General features: G+C 40.8%; 1 protein-coding gene and 1 non-coding gene across 4 annotated transcripts in view; both read left to right on the plus strand.

The window, feature by feature from the left end:
* The first annotated feature begins 127 nt into the window (after positions 1-127).
* trnak-uuu lies at positions 128-200 on the plus strand. Its single transcript has one exon. It is a non-coding gene; the product is annotated as a tRNA-Lys (tRNA).
* Positions 201-981: 781 nt separating this feature from the next.
* Positions 982-14592, plus strand: part of LOC102224999 (A-kinase anchor protein 9-like) — a 39317-nt gene continuing 25706 nt past the window's right edge. For 2 of the 3 annotated variants that reach the window (XM_023352236.1, XM_023352237.1), the window contains exons 1-18: positions 982-1179; positions 2847-2876; positions 5586-5762; positions 6112-6258; positions 7177-7326; positions 7410-8290; positions 8392-8745; positions 9421-9823; positions 9946-10362; positions 10453-10668; positions 10751-10846; positions 10937-11080; positions 11257-11512; positions 11615-11694; positions 13223-13511; positions 13766-13866; positions 14069-14180; positions 14374-14500. In XM_023352236.1, the coding sequence (XP_023208004.1) occupies positions 1132-1179; positions 2847-2876; positions 5586-5762; positions 6112-6258; positions 7177-7326; positions 7410-8290; positions 8392-8745; positions 9421-9823; positions 9946-10362; positions 10453-10668; positions 10751-10846; positions 10937-11080; positions 11257-11512; positions 11615-11694; positions 13223-13511; positions 13766-13866; positions 14069-14180; positions 14374-14500 (4028 nt within the window). In that variant the 5' untranslated portion in view covers positions 982-1131. The remainder of the gene's footprint in view (positions 1180-2846; positions 2877-5585; positions 5763-6111; positions 6259-7176; positions 7327-7409; positions 8291-8391; positions 8746-9420; positions 9824-9945; positions 10363-10452; positions 10669-10750; positions 10847-10936; positions 11081-11256; positions 11513-11614; positions 11695-13222; positions 13512-13765; positions 13867-14068; positions 14181-14373; positions 14501-14592) is intronic. The other variant, XM_023352238.1, reaches the window with a different exon arrangement.

The raw sequence follows: 14592 nt of genomic DNA on the forward strand, positions 1-14592 counted from the left end.
TGTCTTCTGAAATATTTGTTCATAGCTGATCACTCGGAGCTCGTATTACATACAATTAAGTGAAAAATAGCAAGTCAGTTATGGAGTAAAAGGGTTTTTGGTGACTTCACCTAACTGCTTCATCAGAGCCCGGATAGCTCAGTCGGTAGAGCATCAGACTTTTAATCTGAGGGTCCAGGGTTCAAGTCCCTGTTCGGGCGATCGAAATTTTTATTTTTGGCATAAATTATTTATGCATAAATTTAAGACAGTTTGGATTAGCGCAAGATTAATTAACTTAATTTTCATCATAATCACCTCTTCTCACGTATGCTGTTACGCGAGTGCCATTGTGTAAGAGTAAGTATGAGTGCAATTGACCCAAACTTAAATGATTCAGAGCCTTTTTTAAACGCACTTGATCTGTTTGCTGGTGTTATTTATGTAATTGGGATGCTTTCCGACTTTACTCGCATTTAGGAATGGCACCCGCGTACAACGCGTACCGATTCCATTACGTCACACGCCACTGGAGCGCCTTCTAGTTGCAAGAAGGAAAACCAACAAGAAATGAGGACAAAAAATGTTCAAACACTGCCTGTCTGTCGGTGCAGAACAGCTGTTTTCAGTAATCGATATAATCAGTTAAATCAAAAATTTATATAAAGTGGCACTCAAGCAATATTTGACTCTTTCTGCTAAATATGTACAGGTAATGAACTAAGAGTCATAACAATTTTAAAGTAACGTGTTCCTATATTCAAACTAAAAAGAAGAGGCAGATTCATAGGCCTTATTGAATGGCTGCAAGACCCGTCAATTAAACAGTGGTGGCTATAAACACCAATGTGATTGGTCAGTTGTATGCTTGTTTTGAGTGACGTATAAGAGAGGCGGGGCTTTAGAGGCAAAGTTCATTTGTTACAAAAAATATTACAATTTGATTGGACCGTTGGTGGAAGAAAACTGGCTAAGGGCGGAGTTCAACCGACTTGGCGGCCATACTGAATGTTGTCTATTGACAGTTAGACGTATTGGGCTCCAACATTCTTATCAAACCTAGGGGACATATCAGATTAAAGAAGTGTAGTGGCTTTCCATTCCGGTGCTAGGACGAATGTCCTGGGTTGTTACTGACTGTATTACCAAGCTATGGATGAAGCTGAACGGCAAAAGAAGTTAGAAGTTGGGAGAGCCAAGGTTTGTTGCTAACGTTTGATGCTATCTGTTAGCAAACTCTATTGTCATAGCTTTGCATCTGATCACAGCTAATTCCGTCCACTCCTAAAATTTCTTAGCTTCTCTCTTGGTTTATAAATTCTGCTTGGTAAAGTACTGGCTTTGGCCGCCGTTCAGTTTGGTTTCTGTATTTATGAGTTGGCATTTACATTTATTAGCTTTCCGCTAGTAAACCGAATCTGCTTGTATATTGCTGTAAAAAAATAGAAATACAAACAAGCGTACGGGTTTAAATTAGTTTAAGGCTTAAAGTGTTAATAATTCATTGCTACGTTTGAGTTGAGGTAAAGTGCAGAGGCGGGCGACCTCTCAAACTGCATTATTAAATTAATGGACATACAGATACTTTGTTGCTATGACGGATTTTTAGAAACTTAGGTCCCATAAAAATGTGCTCGATCTACCTTATTACTTTCAGCAACCTTATAACAGCTTAATTGCTCGTGTTTTTAACTACATAGTCTACAAAAAGAACTAGTTTCAGCTAACTGAAACTAGTTAGTCAACTAACTACATGTTTTTTCCCTTTTTTGCTATTAAGGACACTCCTCTTAAATTATTCAATTACCAAACACCAACCATTTAGAGATAAATTATCAATAAACGGGGCTTTTGTTGTTGTTATGCTCTCATCACTTCAGAATATGACTGATGCAGGATTATATTAATGGATGACGGTTCTAATAAACACTGGGCCTGGGTGGGTAGAGGATTGGCTCTTTCTATTGCTTAAGGTGATCAAAGTTGTATTTACTTGTCTAGCTCAGCTAATCTTTTTCTCACATAGAAAGCCTGGGTCAGCAGGTTCATAGAAAATTACTACACAAAATGTTTGTGTAGTAATTCCTGTTCCCAATTTAAAGCATCCTCTTTTTGGAACACACAGTGTCTCAGTTTGGGGAGTCTCAAGGTGTCGCTCAAGAGTTTGATCACCTCAGTTATCTTAGCCTGGTTGAACCCAGAATACCCACCATCCTAAAACGGAATGGATTTTGCAGAACCAGCACTGACGTATTTGATTTGGTTTTGTTTAGGAAAGATGGAAAAATAACCAATATACCTTTTTCCTTCCTCTTTTGGATAAGTTATTACAGTGTCCCCACCTCTCTTTCTGAGTTTTTCTAACAAACGAAACTTAATCGATTCTGGGGTCCAAAAGGAGTGATCGTCCATCCAATTGGCCAAACATCCCTTAGCAAAAACAACATTGTAAACCTTTTATATTGTGGTTTGATATTTTGTCCAGTTTATTTCCCCTCTTTGGTTGTCAATTTTCTTGATACAAGAGACATCCACTTAATTGAATGATTATTGTTACCAGGAAAGATCTGCAATGTTGGTCACTGGTTAATAAATAATTTGTAGCTACTATGTCTTCAGTAGCATCAAGCAGCTGTTTTTACATATTAGTTATGGGCCAATTGTCATGAATGGTTTGCACTGAAAACTACAAGTTGGATTGGGGGTAAAAAGTGCATCTAACTGGGTCGCTGATTTGGACTAGCTAATTAATGTATTATGCCGTGAACCTCATTGCAGATGATTAGTTTAAAATGTAGCACCACTTTTATTATGAAGCAAAAACCTCCCAAACAACTTCAATGAACTGTTGATGTTTCTTGTAACAGAATTCATCCAACATGCCTCGAAGCCAGTCGGTAAGTATGGAAAGTAGTGACTAGCTGAGACTTTTTACTTCGTGTTGGGAATGATGATTGCTGGTGTATTGCTTTTACTGTTTTCTATATATTGTTTTTCTTGGGTGGCGGCCTGTCACTGTAATTCTGTTAAATTACTATTTAAGCAAGGCCCCTTAAAATAACAATCCATTACATAAATTTAAGATAAAAATGTTTAACATGATTTATTTACTTTTAAGGAAGAAAAGCAACAATTATTCAGTTGGGGGGGGGATACCTGCACAATAAGCACACTTGCTTCAAAGCTACTCCTACATTTAGCTGGTCTTTGTTTGAACAATAGCAACATTTAGCAGTAGTTTCCTGACTTATTTTGCTAAATGGTCTGCTGCATTCGAATGATGACAAGCAGGTATAACTAATGGATCTTATATGCATGTTCAAAAATACAATTGAATTATTTCATACTATTTACCAGTACAGTTGCTTTACCTAATATAATTGGTGACTTTTAGTATCTGTTTTGCTAATAAAAAAGTTTTACTTTAAAAGCAGGTTTTTTGTGATAGATTTATGACCAAAAGCCTGAATTTAAAAATTTTGTTTACTATAGTATTATGTATGGATGAGACTCAGTTCTATGTCTGTGTTGCCCATCACCATTCTTTGTAGCTTGCTGTCGTTTTAACATAGTTACTTTACTAACAAAGTGATGACATTGATAATCTGCCTATATCTGTTATATAATACATATAAATTACCTTAATTAATTAGGTCACCTTGTAGAAGAATAATATTTGCACTGCAGATTTATTATCCTCTTATAGTAGTGAATACATTGGTCACACAAATGTTTATTATGATGGGCCTTCCTGTTTTGACAGTTATCACTCTTCTGCAACATATAAATACTTTCACTTTCACCTCTGCTCATTAAAAACAAACATACACTAGTAAAAAGATATAAAGATTACTCAGAAAGTCAATCTAAAATAATACTTCAGTATGCATTTGAACGTACACTGCAATTCTTATCTAAGACCATCAGATGGGGCAGTGGGTCTAAAGGATTACAGATTCTTTGTTATGCCTGTGTTTCGCACAGGAGATGTTGCTATGGTAATGCTTTGCTGTCAGTTGCTCTGATTTTTCTCATGTCGCCACAATGGAAGCGCTCTGTGTGTATGTGTGTGTGCAAAGATTGAACACCAATAAGGCCTGGGTTGAGAGAATGGACTTCCTTTAAGCCAGTTGCACGGCGTGTTTTAGCGTTTGTATTGTTGAAAATCTTTTCCACACCCAGTTTTCATTACAGTAGGCTAGCTGCTTAGTCAGACTCTCAGCGGTGCAGAAGTGGCCTTGGGGTAAACACAACTCATCTGGCTGATGTTTTTCTCAGATTTGACGTTGTGTGGCAGGCAGAAGCACAGAACACCACTATGGATGGACGGTGGGCGGGCAAGTGATTAATTAAGAGCCTCGAATCAGCATGCTAGTATTAGAGTAGACATAAAGGATAATGAAGCTGAAGAAACAATCCCAGATTGGACTCTGCCTCCCGCAATCTGGGAGTAGAAAGCAAAACCTACAATATGATTTTAACATGAGCAGAAACCCTGATACGTGTGCACATGCTGTGCAGTCATGCATCATGCATGTGACTCATTGCACAGAGCAACAAGTAGGTCTCCAGGGAGCGCGTAATCTCGGATTGAATTGAGCACGCGCACTCCACCGCTGCTTGCCACACATGGAGCTTTGTCTCCTCCTCTCCGTGTGAATGCTTCTCCCAGTCTCCACCCTCCATCCTTGGTCTAGACGTGTGCCATCATCTTTCCAAGAGTTTGCGGATCCCTGTGCTCCGGATCATGATCTAGGATGGTGGGTTCTGCAGGCTGTCGATCAGCCAGCAGGAAATACGATCTAGACAAGGACCAGAAAACAGCTGACCTGCTATGGAAGGAGTGGGACCTCTGACCCTTCTGCAAGAAAATATGGAAATTGCACAGTTTTCGGCATGGATGGACAGCTCTGACAGGGTTTCTATCAAAGAGGTTACTGCTGGGGTCTGATCCGAGCTGCTGAAGGAAGGGATGGGCCATGAAAGAGAGGCAGCAAATAAGAAGAGGAAGGGAAGAGAATCTGCAGCTAAAAGGATCCAGGAGTTAATGTTTTACATGGCTCGATCTGGAATTGTGCCTTCCATTATGGATTTATAGAGTTAGAAGTTTCAGAAGATTTGAAGATGTTTCTAAAAAGTTTTGCTTGAGGAAAATCACTCAGTACAGTTTCTTTCTTTCTGGTCCTCTGTTTCGGGTCTGCTGAGGTTATTCTGAGTCATTAAATTCTGCTCATCTCGTGGGGGTCCAGTTCTCTGGAGATTGGAGAATTTTTAGCAAGCTCACGTTATTTTGAACTTGGCTGCCTCGTCAGGTTCCGCTGTTCCCTATTTTGGGTGCGACTTTGGGATTTCTTCTTGCTTCACTAGCAGTTTCTCACAATGGGTTGCTATTGCTTTCTATCAACAATTCCTACTCAACTCTTCATACACCTTGTGCGCAAAAACCCATTGCTCTAATTTGGTTCAAATTTGGACTGGAGATTTTAAATTTTTTTTCCCTTCCCCCTCCATATTTGACGCCCGAGTTTCACCATGCTGGTGATTTGGTGGTGCTCTGTGATCCTGACCTATGTGTCTGTCTACCTGTCACTGTCCTTCCTGCACAGTTTGCTAGTTACCAAAAGAAGCGGGCGAAAAGCAACAGTGCGGGGGCGGCGAAAAAGACGCAGAAGGGGAAGGGCCAGGTTGACTCGAAGAATGACGGCCAGACGCAAGACCATCGGGTAGAACCCCCTCCGCCGTCGGTCGATACTGCAGCGCTCGAAGGCAAGACCAGCTCAGAGGTAAAGTTGGCTAAAGTTCTTCTGTGGAAACTGTGTGCTAATGTATACATATATTTTTTAAATATGTCCTATCTAGTGTCGCACGTTTATCCAGTCTCTATTCTTTGAATGTTATTCATGTACACATACACTTTAGAGAACTGGGTCACTAACCATCATGTTGCCTGTAAGGCCTGTTGTCATAGCAACCTGACCAGGATTAACTGAAGCATCATTTGCTTTTTTTTCTTTTCTCCTACTTGTCGTTTTCTCTCTTGTTTCTGTTCAGTTTACATGAAGTGTACATTTAATACAGGATTTGTTCCGAATGTTTCGTTGAAATTTATTTGTTGTTGTTTTTTTTTTTTAGACTGGCGGCTCAAACTCTGAGAAATCAGAAAACCAGCAGAATGACCAACAAGAGGATCAGTTCTCCACTCTGGAGGGAAGCCTCTCTCCTTTGGAGGACCTGAGAGAAGAGGAGCTTGCTGCACTCACTGGGAAGGAGCAGCTCAAGGTATTCAGTATAAATGGCTAGACCTTCAGGATTCCTGGAGTTTGGAGACATATAGTTTCCAGTTCTGGGTACTGTAACCATGGAAATGGAGAGACAAACTACTGACAAACATTTGCGTATCCCGGCTCCATTCTCCTTCTTTGCAATTCGCTCTTATAAATAAATCCTATTTGACGTATAGATTTGTTCAGCACTCCACCTCCCCTGGCAGATTCAAATCTAACATTTTAATTCGGCCATGTAGTTTGTTTTTGACAGCTTATGACGCAGCCTTTGCTGGCTGGACAATATGGCTGTAAAACGCATCACGATATGAGATCAGTCGATCAATAATTATCGATTCGTTTTTTTCTCCGGTGAATAAACCGATGAGATGACCTTTTCTGTTTTATCCAGATTCCTCTCGAGTTCTTCTTTTCATTTTTTCCCTTCAGTCCCCTGCGTTTTATTTTTACACAGTTATGAGGCACGGTGGTGAACCCTGAAACTGCTGTTACACATGTACTCAACAGGTTGTTGCTAGGTAACCAATGAGTGGGTGAGCTAATTGATGCCTCCAATCTTGCTCATATAGTTAATGAAATTATTAGTGTAGTTCTCTAACTGGACCACTCAGCAATATTGTTGCTTCCAGTCAGAAGAGACATAAATATATGTTTATCATTGATATATATATTAGTGATAAATATATATATATTTTAAACTTCTTCAAGGACTGATTAATTTGATCTAACTGTAGATGTAACCATTTTGACATATTCCATTCAGTTTTATGGTTTCTAAAGCCCAGATGATCAGTGTTACACAAACCCCTGTAGAAATGGAATTTTCCTATCTCTTAAAAACAATGTTTTTTTGAAAGAATGACAACATTTGTCTGGATCGTTCCTAAAATTGCCTAAATCTCCATGTCTGCAGCTCCTGCAGCAGGCTGTCGAGAAGCGGAATGAAATAATTGCCAAGCTCAGCCACAAGCTGCAAGAAGCCCTCTCGAGTAGAGATCAGATGCAGCTGCAGGCTCAGTGTCTTGCTGGACAGATCCAGGGTATGCAGAAACAGCTCCAGCAGGTGAGTGGAAGCATTTTAGGACCGAGCTTTTTATTTTTTTTTTACAATTCAAAGCTCCATATTGATTGTTTCATTTCATACAGACCACCGTAGAGTTCCAGCGGATTAAAGGTCAGCCTGGGGCCGAAGCCTTTGGTGTTGCGGAGTATCACCATGGCCTCTCTTCTCAACCTACAAACATCAGGCATAAAAAGGCAACATCAGAGGGGTCAGGAAATGCAGGCCATGCCTCGCAGCAGAGCCCAGAAGGCCTCAATAGTGACAGCGACACTGAGATTGATAAGGTTTTACACAAGCTGATGTCTGAGCTGGAAGAAGAAAGGAAAAACAGCCAACGTTTAAGTGCCGAACTAGCAAAGGAGATGGAGAGAAACCGACACGTGCTTTCATTATTGGAGGAGGAGAGGGAAGAGGAGCGAAAAGAAAGGGAGGCCCAACTGCAAACCCTCCAAAACCAGTGCCTTGTCATGCTGCAGTACAAAGAAGAGAAGGAAGAACTGAACAGAGAAGTGTTGGAGCTGAGGCGGAGGCTTCAGAATGAGGATTCAGAGAGGAGATCTGATTTAGATTCTGCTGGCTCTGCTTTCCGTCTCCAGAATCTTGAGGAAGAAAAACGGAGACTGGAGGATGAGATGCAAACGCTCAAAGAGGAGGTTGAGCATGTCAGGCAGCTGCTGGATAAGAGCGAAAGACAACTTCAGCAGAGGGAGAAAGAGGTGGAAGGACTGAAAGCATTTAAGAACCGGGAGAACCACGCCAAAGCTGCCATCACTGCTGAGGAGGTTACGGTAGAGGAAGCCCACCTGGAAAGTGGAGCTGATGGCGAGGATCTGGACGCATCGGTACAAGGAGATATTCTGATGGAGCGGTACCTGTCCTCAGTTCCCCCAGCACATTCACAATCTTCAATGGTAAATGAAGGTTTTGAACAGCCCAGTCCCCTGGATATGTCTGCAGACTGCAGGTAACAGAAGCTGTTGGATTGAAATCTGTTTTGTTTTTTGTTTTTTCACGGTTTAAATGCTGGATGGCATTAACGTTTCCTCTTTCTGCCTCTCTGTGCAGTTTCGAGCTCAACAGCGACGTTTTCGGTGACCAGCCACTGCTGTCAATTTCATATCGTGTCTGCGAAGAAAACAAGAACAATCACAACATCAACAGCACACAGTACACCGTCTCAGAGGCTGGCGATTCCAGCGGCCAGTTCTTCTCTCGGTGGCTTCCCAGCTCCGGCTCCGGCGAAATGGGCTCGAGTCAACTGTCCGAGCAGCAGTTTGAGAAGACCGACTTGGAAAAACAATTGCTGAGCCAGCAGTGCGGGGAGCTGCACGAGGAGCTGGCTCAGAAGGAGCGCGACATGGGTGTGTTAAGGGAGGAAGTCCTCAAGAGCGCAGAGGAACTGGAGGAGGCACGGAGCAGGTAACGGAAAATAATAGTAGTTTTATTTCTTTTACCACATGTTTGTAATTTTTACATTTTACAGTTTAATATGGTTTGAACTGGTTTAGCTAAAGCATGGTTAAGAAGTGGAAATGAAATTATACATGAAATATTTTTTGATTTGTAATTAGAAAGCTTAAAGGTGGTGGTACGTTCAGCCTTCGTCAATCAGCTTATATGTCCAGACTAAAACCTTTGTTCTCTTTTGCAAAGTAGCCATAGCTCCTTCAGATCAGCTGAAGGTAACCTGAACACAAATTTAGATTAAAATCTGGGCTTTGACTGGGTCATTAAAGACGGTTTGATCTGGGATGGGCAACATTGTCTAAAGTCAATGTCAAGAAATTTGACTAAAATAATTTCTTTGTACATCTGATTGTATGTTCAGACGGGTTTCATTCTCTAACATTTTTCTTCTCCAGCGTTAAACAGTAAGCAGCTTGGACAACCGCACTTTTCAGATTTGAATTAGAATTTTTTTATTTTTTTTTATTTTTTACAAAAAATAAATTTTTCTTCCATTTCAAAATTATATGCTTGTTTGAGTTTCTCTGTGACCTAATTTATTTTTATTTAATTGCAGCTGTTTTCAGAGGCAGCCTATGTTTGATAATCTTAAGTTTAAATTTACGACTTGAGCCTTTTTTTGCTCAGGTGGGCCCAGGTGACAGAGGAACTGCAGCAAGCTCTCTGTGAACTTGAAGAAGAGAGGGAGAGACGGAGACTGGCCGAGGAAGAGATGAACTCCAGGACTGATGAGCAGGAAACCTCTGACTACAGAGACGGAGTCTTAATGCAAGGAAGGGAAAACGAAACCGTGGCAACATCGATGGGACAAGAAGCTGGAAGAGCTGCTGAAACGTCCCTGATTAGGTTTTCTGTCTCTTCATCGGAAAACGTCGATGAATTTTCAGGAAAACTAAATGAGGAAACGGAGGAAGAGGTTTCTCTCTTGGCTCCTCAAAATGAGGAGGAACTGCAGGCGACGAAGTCGAGCCCAGATTCTTCCACGGATGTTTCAAAGCAGAGTGACGAGCCCCAGATCCAAACATTACAGGTATGTCACTTCAATAAGAGTTCACAGTTCACTGTGAATATGAATATGCTTATGATTTCAAATTAATGCAAATTGCATATTCAGTGATTTTGTTTTTCCTTTTGTTCACTCCCTATCTCAAGGCTTACTGTGACCAGCTGAAATCAGAACTAGAGGAGACAAAGATGGAACAGAAAACGACGACAACTCTCTTCAGTCAGAAGGTAGCCGAGCTCGATGCCCTATCAAAGGAGCTTGAAGCGACCCGGTCGCGGTTTCTAAAGCTCCTAGACGAAGTCGACAGACTGCAGCAGGAACTGCAGAAGAGCCAGGACGGTCTAGATTCTGCTGAAAGAGCAAAAAATGAGCTGGAATCTCAGATTCACAGTCTGAGAGAAATCCTGGCCTGTTTGGAGGAGGCGCAGGCTCTGTCCGCGAAACAGCGGGAGGAGGAGAAGAGGAAGGAACAACAGATGGACGAACAGATAAAAAAGATGGAACAGGTCCTGGAGGAGGAACTCGAGCAGTTTGAGAACATTATGAAAGCCAAGGATCTTCAGGTGAGATGCACATAGCATAAACGTGATGTATTTTTCCATTTGATTTGCTCTTTTTGCTTTACTGGTGTGACAAATAATGTTATCTAACAGTTGGCTGAAGAAAAGGAAAAATGGGAGGAGGAGAGACAGGAGAAGGAGAAGCTGATTGACGCAACTCGTTTACTGGAAGAAAAAATTAAAGAGAAGGAAGAGGAGGTGAAGGCTGTCGTTGAGAAGCAGGCCCAGGCTGTGGAGGAAGCTTCAGGGAAACTTAGAGCTTCTCACAAGCAGGAAATAAGAATATTGGTAGAGAAACATCAGCAAGAGGTGGGATTTGCAAACTTCAGAAATGTGGTCTTCAGATTATGATTATAGATGTTTCAATATTTCTTCCTAAATAAATATCTAGATTTCTGAGTTGAATGATCGCCTGGAGACGGAACTGCTGAAGCAGCGGGTCGTTATGGAGGAAGAGCAGAAGCAACAGATCGGCCTCATCAAAGAGGTATCAGTCAGTCTCTCCGGCAGATCATAAAATACAACTTTCCCTCTTTTGTTTGTAGTTTACTCAATCCTTATTCTGATTTTCCCTCAGGTAACGGAACGGGAGCATGAGAGGATGATGTCAGAACTGAAGGCCAAACACAACGAGGAGCTCGAACAGCTGAGGACAGAGGTGACCCTGGAGCTGAGGGAGAGCATGGAAGCTGCCCACCAAGCCGAGATGCATCAGGTGCAGGTATGTTTTAAAATCCACAATTTCAGGGGGGAAAAAAACAAAAAACCTTTGTGACATTATTTCTTCTGTATAAAAAAGTATAAATGTTAGTTTCATATAAATGTTTAAACATAACCTAACACTATACAGTCTGTGCTAGTAAAACACATTAAGTCTCCAATAAGCAATCTGTTTAGACCCAGAAGAGCATGGAGCTCGAAGCTTTACGTCTGAGCCTGACGACAGCTCACACGTCTCAGCTGGAGACTTCACAAGCAAACGTGCAGCAAGAGCAAGAATCTGCTGTCGAGGAGCTCCAGGCTGCTATGAGGGAGAAGTTCACCCAGGAAAGTGCTCTTCTTCAGGCCCGGTATCAGTCGGGCCTGGATTCGATCAAACAGCAGAATCAGCAGCAGCAAGACCGGCTGCAGGAGCTACACCAGCAAGAGATTGGTGAGTACAAGCAAACTGTAGCAACTTTCTGCATATATGTTTGCTCTATGATTTATTTTTTTGTAAATAAATTTTATTCCCTTTGTATTTGTGAATGTTTAGATGAGTTAAAGCAGCGTTTTGAGACTCGTTTTGCTCAGGAGAGAGCTGGATTGGAGGAGAAACAAATTAAAGAAATACAGGTTGAGCTTGTTTTCGTCTTTCTAATATTGTTTCATACTTGATGTTTTTATTTTCTCAAGTTTTTATGTGACAGATCTACAAAGTAACACAAAGTTGTAAAATGGAAACGATGCAGTGTTTTCAAAATGTTATAAGTGTCTTAGTCTTACTTTGAAAAACCATCTTTAACTGAAGGAGTTTAGGGTTTTGTCTCTACCAGCTTTTCATATAGAGACTGAAAATTAAAAGGAGCTCAAGTTTTTTAAGTCTTCCCTGTGATGATCAATTGGTGTGGGTTTGGCCTAATAATCAATCTTGTGCTGCTTCTAAGAGCCTTTGCCAGTATTTACATGTTTTTAGTTCTATTCACCTTCCCATCAACTATGACTTGCTTTCCCTTTCCTGCTGAAGAAAGGTATACCCACTTCTTGATTTTGCCACCACCACTCTTCTCAGTTTGGAAATGGCGAGCTAAGGGTGACGTGTACAGTTAGCTGTCTGCCAAACATGCCATTCTGCTGGTAAGGCAAAACTAATTTACACAGTTGGATTTCATTAACCTCTTATTGGTGAGTTCTGAAGGTAAATGGTTCCATATTGGACCTTGTATGAGGTATATTGATTGAAAACACAGTCAAAGTCATCCACCGAATGAGAAAACTTAACTAGGAAGTGAAAAGATTTTTAATTAATGATCATTTGTAGCTATAGCTTTTAAGGGCCTTAAATTCGAAAATAACATAATTTTTTTCAGATTGTACAATAGAAATAAGGCCCGCTTTTCCTTTTGTGTAAAATAGAAATGAGATATTTGGAGACAACTTTTCTGCCTCTTGTGAACCATGGAGATTGATTGTATATGAACGCTTCACTCCACTGTGTTTGTATGCTAGCTAGTGTATACCATGGGGCATTGATTTATTACCAACTGTGATATCATTGTGTATTTTATTCTAAAATTATCTGGACATCTTTATATGACTGTTCAGTCCTTGGTATGTGTTTATCATAAAACTTTTCTAGTTACCACACCTTGTGTATCTTGTCGCCTTACAAGGAAACATGGAAGTTACAATCTTGGTACTATGGAAATTCTGTAATTTGTCATCTCTAAAGTATGAAGTCGGTAAGAAGACGTTTTGGCTTGCAGCATGTCATGCCTGGAACAACTTGCAATGTAAACTTTAACTTCAAACCCTTGCAACATTGAAGGACTTTTAAAATGATGATAATATCTTGGCAGCAAATGCTGTCTGTGTTCTGTGAGCATATTTTAATGTGTGTTTGTTTTCATTGTTACTATGCTGCTCTGATCTCCATGTGACCAACTTGGTTAAGTAATGATGATAAAAAAAGCTGTACACATTTTAGATTTCAAAAACTGCATTACTTTCTTTCCATTTCATGATTATTTGCTACTTTGTTGGTCACAAAATAAGATGCGCTAAAGCACTAAGATAATAAACGGCAATTATCTTTGCAAATCATTGCTTCACTCATTGTCACTTTATTTAAGAGCTAATAGGATTTTTTTTTTTTTTTCCTCAGGCTCTGAGAGCACAGTGGGAGACGGAGGCTGAAACAACCAGCCAAAGGTCTCTATCAGAGATTCAGAACAGACTCAATGCGACGCAGACAGAACTGGTCAACACCCAGGCCTCCCTGGCGGAAACGAGCAGAGCTCTGGCAGATACCAGGGCGGCTCTGTCTCAGAGCCAGTCTGACCTGCAGGAGGCGACGGCAGCTCTGGAGGAACTCCAAACCTCCAGGACAGAGCAGGTCCAGAAACTAGAGGAAGACCTGAAACGAGCCTCGGCCGACAAAGAGGCTGCTGCCAGTATGTAGTCGAAATTATCTTCCATTTCAAGTCTGAGGGGAAAAGAACAGAAAAAAACAAAAAACGATTAGTTTTAAGTTTTCAAAACTACAAACACATTTTACATATCTGACTTTATACGGACATTAGGAAGTTGGGTAAAATTACATTTTATCCATTTAATCATAGACTCTTGTAACCTGCACAAAATAAGGAATGTTGTTTTTTTCTCTCCATTGAATTAAAAATTGTCTTGTTCTGTGAATACCACTTAGATTCTTTGGAGATGTTGGTTTGTAGTCATGAGAGGGCTCTGCAGGAAAAAGAGCAGCAAGTACGCCACCTTCAGGAACAAGAGCAGCAACTGCAGCAAGAGGTTAGTTGACTTTACAACAATGTCACTTCGATTTGGAGCTCATTTCTTGCTTAAAAATGACATGTTCATGATTGTTCTAAGGTTTAAATTTGAGAGTTAATGTTTTGTTCTGTCATGTTAATCTCGGGTGTATAAACATTAATTTAAGTCATCAGAAACGTCATTTGTTTAATCTTAAAAGAAATTTTGCTTTGCCATTCAGGTTTTGCACCTTCAGGAAGAGAAAGCGTTGCTTAAAAAGAGCTCGGAGGAAGAAGTGGGTCAGCTGTGGACCCAGCTGGAGAGCATGAGAGCGAGCCGTCAAGAGCTGGGGGGTAAGATCATTACACCAACCTGACATCTGCAGAAGTGTGTATGGCCATGTGTCTGTTACCATGGATTCCTTCTTCTTTCTACTAAGGTTGCATTAAATGTTTCTTCATAAGCCGGTGTTGTTCAGAGTGAAATACGACGGTGAAAGTAAAACTAAACTAAACTCTTCTCTCTGTCTATTTTTTCATTTTCCAGAGCTGAAAGAGCAGCTGATCGTTCGCTCGTCTCAAGTCGATGACATTGAGCATCTCAAGACGGAGTTCAGCGAGCAGAAACGAGAAATCAAAGAGCTGCATGAGGTCGAGCTGGAAAACCTCAGGAAGTATGACGACATAACCACACACCTAGTCTCGCACCCTAAACTTGGACCTTGCCTTTCACATCTCTTGTGTTTGCACTTTTCTACAGCAGTAT

The sequence above is a fragment of the Xiphophorus maculatus genome, chromosome 19 (genome assembly GCF_002775205.1).
Source record: "Xiphophorus maculatus strain JP 163 A chromosome 19, X_maculatus-5.0-male, whole genome shotgun sequence".
Classification (NCBI taxonomy): Eukaryota; Metazoa; Chordata; class Actinopteri; order Cyprinodontiformes; family Poeciliidae; genus Xiphophorus; species Xiphophorus maculatus.